This window comes from Fulmarus glacialis, unplaced genomic scaffold, assembly GCF_000690835.1.
Source record: "Fulmarus glacialis isolate BGI_N327 unplaced genomic scaffold, ASM69083v1 scaffold1653, whole genome shotgun sequence".
Classification (NCBI taxonomy): Eukaryota; Metazoa; Chordata; class Aves; order Procellariiformes; family Procellariidae; genus Fulmarus; species Fulmarus glacialis.
Window position 1 is genome coordinate 2,239 of NW_009200826.1, and position 4,232 is coordinate 6,470.

Genomic DNA, 4,232 nt, shown 5'->3' on the forward strand with positions numbered 1-4,232 from the left:
GGTGGGCTCAGGGAGCTGCCTCCCTCCCGCGGGGCCCCAGGGTGCAGCCACTGGCTTTGGCAGCGCTCCCAAGCTGCAGCATGGAGCTTGGTCCTCCGTGGAGACACTCCTTGCCCATGTCTGATCACACCTTCTTGGTGGCTTTTCTGCTAGAGAAGGGGAAGTCTGAGCATCCTGATGGAGAGTAGGAGAACGGAGAAGAGGATAAATGGCAGCAAGGTGAACGCACAGCTAGAAGGAGGCTGATCAAACAAAGGAGGAGAGATTTGTTAAGGCCATAAAATTTACAAGGAGGAGCAGGGCTACCAGTTAGTCTTATACTGGCCAAACTGGAAAGTTTAATAAAGTGTATTAGAAGGAAGAGGGATGGGATCCTTGGGTAAATGCAGAGTAGCAGAAAGAGCTACCAGCCTTGGAGGGCAGTCGCCACAGTGACCTGGAGCAGGTGCCAAGGATGGGAGCTAGCATCGCTGCCATGCATGCATTCACCAGCGACTGGGCAGCAAGCTGAGGGATGGATTTTACTGACAACACACAGAGGGTCAGGGCAGGTCCAGGCTGCAGAGCTGCTGGAGCTCACTTGGTGCCGAGTGACTCAGCAGGAGACTGGCAGATGAAACACAGCATCATAGCAGGAAAAACCCGATGCTGACTGTACTTCTCCAGGAGCAGGGCCAGGAAAGAGGCTCTGGAGTCCCTGCAGGCAGGGCTTTAAAAGCAGCAGCTCAGTGCTCAGCCACCATCAAAGGGCAAATTAGGGAGACCCAGGTGAGAAGCATCGCTCTGCCAATGCCTCCATCCACGGCCGTGTCAGCAGGACCAGAGTATTCCCTCCTCCAGAGGTGCAGGGGCAGAGGCCCATCTGCCTGGAGATGTGGAAGGAGATGAATGCAATGTAAGACGGAGGGATTTAGGGCTCGTCAGCCCAGAAAAGAGGTGACTGGGAGAAGGGGAGAGAGTCAAATTATATAATGACTCACACAGACATTTTCAAGCACCTCTTCACAACAAAAGGAAATATTAATTCGTCCCATGGGAAGTGATGCTCTGGACCCCACATCTGCTTTTTTTTTGCTCAGTTTTCTGCTGTTTTCTGGACTGAAATCAACTCCAGGAGGGGTTAAGTGAGCCCAACATCCCTGCAAGGGCTGAGCCTAGGAGGAGGCAGCCAGGAGAAAGGGGTGCAGATGGCCGGCACGGACAGGACCTCTCCATCTTGCGGAAGCCTGCTGAAAGCTGGGAGTATCCAATAGGAGAGGGGACACTGTCCTGCCCTTATGGCCACTTCTGGGCCAGGATCTGAGGCCAGGAAGACCTTTGGGCTGATGCATGCCGACTTCTCTCCCGACGCTGCACTCAGTATACCTTGTTGTCTTCATCCCTGATTGCGTAGAGGCTGTGTTTGTAGACCCTTTTTTTGGTGCCAGCTCGGGTCAGGGTGGTTTCACTGAGGTCTGTCAGGTACTGGATATTGCTGTCAGCTTTCTCCAGGTCATCATAGATGTCACAGCTCAGAGGGACCAAGATGTGGAGCTTCCAGGTCTCCCTGCATGCCAGCATGTTGGGATTGGCTCTGCTGAATTCCTGCATCGACTTTTTTATCCCTGGTGGAAGAGAGCATCGGGCAGAGGTGCCTGGCGTGAGTACAGCTGCTTTCTACTTTGCTCCCCATTTTCCTGCTAACACTGTGCAAGTGGGAGGATTGTTATTAGGAGCTATTTCTATCTGTAGGCATGATAATGCAGGGAAACAGCTACGTACTTGGCAGGACTATTTTTAGGTACCCAACGTAATAAGACCAGGCAAGCCCATGAGCGACGTTCTGCTTGGACCTCTCACACATCTCAGACATCTCCACTGCTGAGGGCTTCTGTGGAGGGAAGGAAAGACAGATCAGCGGTGATGAAAGCAGCCACCCGGGCTCTTCTGCAACAGTCGGTTCTCTACAGGGATTGGAGAGCGGCCACCCTCTCCAAAGAGATCAGGAGAGTGAGCAACCCTGCTGCCCCCTTCCACCACACCAAGAGTCCTCCATGGCCCACACACCCCTGCAGATGAGGAAGCTGATGCCAGAGCGAGACGGACATATTTCTGGCTGCATCCGCCATTGGGATTGCATGTCCCAGTGCATCTTGTGCATCTGTCCGGTGCTTCCAGCATGCGGGAGGAGACATCCCAGCGCCTGATAGAGTGGGATTTCCAGGGCCACCAGTGGCCCTTGCCAACTCTGTGTGTTCATTTAGATGGAAATGGGTGTTGAAACCCCACAGGCACCTGACGGCTGCCCTCCCCAAAGCACCTTTCTGTAGCCTGCGTGACCCCTCTCCCCTTCCAGCTCTGCTGGGTACCTCCCAGTGCTGCAGAGGTACCTGGAGCTTGGTTCTGCCACCCACAGCATGCCTGACAATTAACCCTTTGGAGACCACATAGGCTACACTTTCGTCCCAAGCACCAGCTTGATTGACAGATTTAAAAATACCCCTGTTTTTTGTGTTAGCGGGGCTCTGGCTGCAGCAGGGCTGCTGCCAGCGCCCGGGGCGGCTGTGCTCATTAAAAGGCAGCCTGGCCCTCCTGCCAGTGCGCACGGCAGTACGGAGCCGAGGAGATCCGCTCTTCGGGGCTGAGCTAATGAGAGTGTTTCTCCCACTGCGGGGCTGTGTGCGGGTGGGCTGTATGTGCAGGGGCCACGCAGAGCCGGGCCACGTGCCCCCATAACCGCTCACGGCTGCTGCGCTCCCCGGGACGCCTGGTCAGGCTAGAGGTGTCGGTGCCTTACGTGGAGCCCCAGAGCGAGGGTGAGGAGCTGGAACGGCGGGCCAGCGCAGGGTGGAGGTCGAGTGGCTGCCTATCTCCATGGAGAAGAGCCACATAGGCTGAGCCACAGATGAGCAGCATGGGCCCGTACCAGCGCAGGGGGAAGCAGGCGCTCAGAGCTCTCCAGAAGCTGCCGTGGTGCCTTGGTGGAAAAGGGAGACAGGAGACAGGCTGGTGGCTGCCCACCCACCATCCCCATCTGCAGCTCACGGGGCACTGGCCAGGGGATGCTCCCACCTCCCTGCCAGTGCTGCTGACCTTCTAGAGCAGTATGGAGCCAGGGAGCCCTGAGGGACCCTGCTCAGCACACGCCGGGTGCCCCCAGCCAGAAGAGGGCTTGGGTGTCTTGCAGCACCCATGGGTCTCAGAGGGAATGTTGCCCTAGACAGCAAGGGGAGATGATCTCCCACAGCCCTGTGCCCTCTGGCACTGGGTGGTGGGGGAAGGCTGGGGGCCTCAGGTCTCCCTTACCTCTGCTCCCCAGGTAAAGGGCACACTAGGGAGCTCCCACAGAGAGGAGAGAGAGGGCCATAGGCATATGGGGGAGCTGGGCAGGCAGGAGAAGGGAGAGGAGGAGGAGGAGCTGAGAAAGACACGAGGTTGATGGAGAGCAGCGTGTGCTGCTGGGGCACAGCAGAGCATTGCCACAGAGGGCATGTGTGCGTGTAGAGCTTTTAGAAAAAAGGATCAGATCCCGCCCAACCCCCAGAGGCTGCTATGCCCTTGTCCCAGGGTGGCCCCAGGAGCCCGGGAAACAGCCTCCCCCACGCTGGTTCACCTGGATTGGAGGTGGAAGATCTCCTCGGCCAGGTAGCAGGTGCCCTTGAGCAGCACCCCGATCTGCAGGGCCACAAAGTGGGAGGCGAGGCTGCGGGCGGTGGGCACGAGGGGCTCCCCGGCGAGGTACAGCGCTGCGGTACACAGAGCCAGGAGCAGGTACATGGCACGCTGCGCTCGCCCTTCCCGGGCCTTGGGGATGAGCAAGGTGGTGGGGTGGCTCGGCTGCCGTGATTCCTGAGACATCTGCGGGAGAGAGGGGGGGTCAGCAGCAACTGTTGTCCCCAGCGCCCACAGCAGCACTGTGGGGAGCGGAGACGGCGGGGACACATGCACGACCGGTGCTCACTGAGGACCCCAAAGGACGCAATAGAGCTGTCCCTTCCTTGGCATGCTGCTGAAACGCAGCTGCTTCTGGGGAGGTTCCCTTGCACACTGCACAGGCCACCTCGCGGCTGCCCCCCGTGCCCAAATGGGCTCGGCAAGACAGAGCCTGGCTGGCCACCCCACTCCCAAATCGATGCCAACCCTACGCCAGCCCTCCCTGCTCCACAGCCACGGGGCCATCACTCCTCTTGCTGCACTCACCGGAGCAGTTACCAGCCGTGAGACTGGACTCTCCCTGGGTTTCCTGCGAAGTG

At 58.3% G+C, this 4,232-nt stretch overlaps 1 protein-coding gene across 1 annotated transcript in view; it reads right to left on the reverse strand.

The window, feature by feature from the left end:
• TMEM173 (transmembrane protein 173) overlaps positions 1-4,232 on the reverse strand; it is a gene marked incomplete at its 3' end in the record, with an annotated part of 9,063 nt that overhangs the window by 433 nt on the left and 4,398 nt on the right. The window contains 5 exon segments of the mRNA XM_009573721.1: positions 1,366-1,604; positions 1,762-1,870; positions 2,777-2,868; positions 2,871-2,956; positions 3,593-3,837. Of these exon segments, the coding sequence (XP_009572016.1) occupies positions 1,366-1,604; positions 1,762-1,870; positions 2,777-2,868; positions 2,871-2,956; positions 3,593-3,837 (771 nt within the window).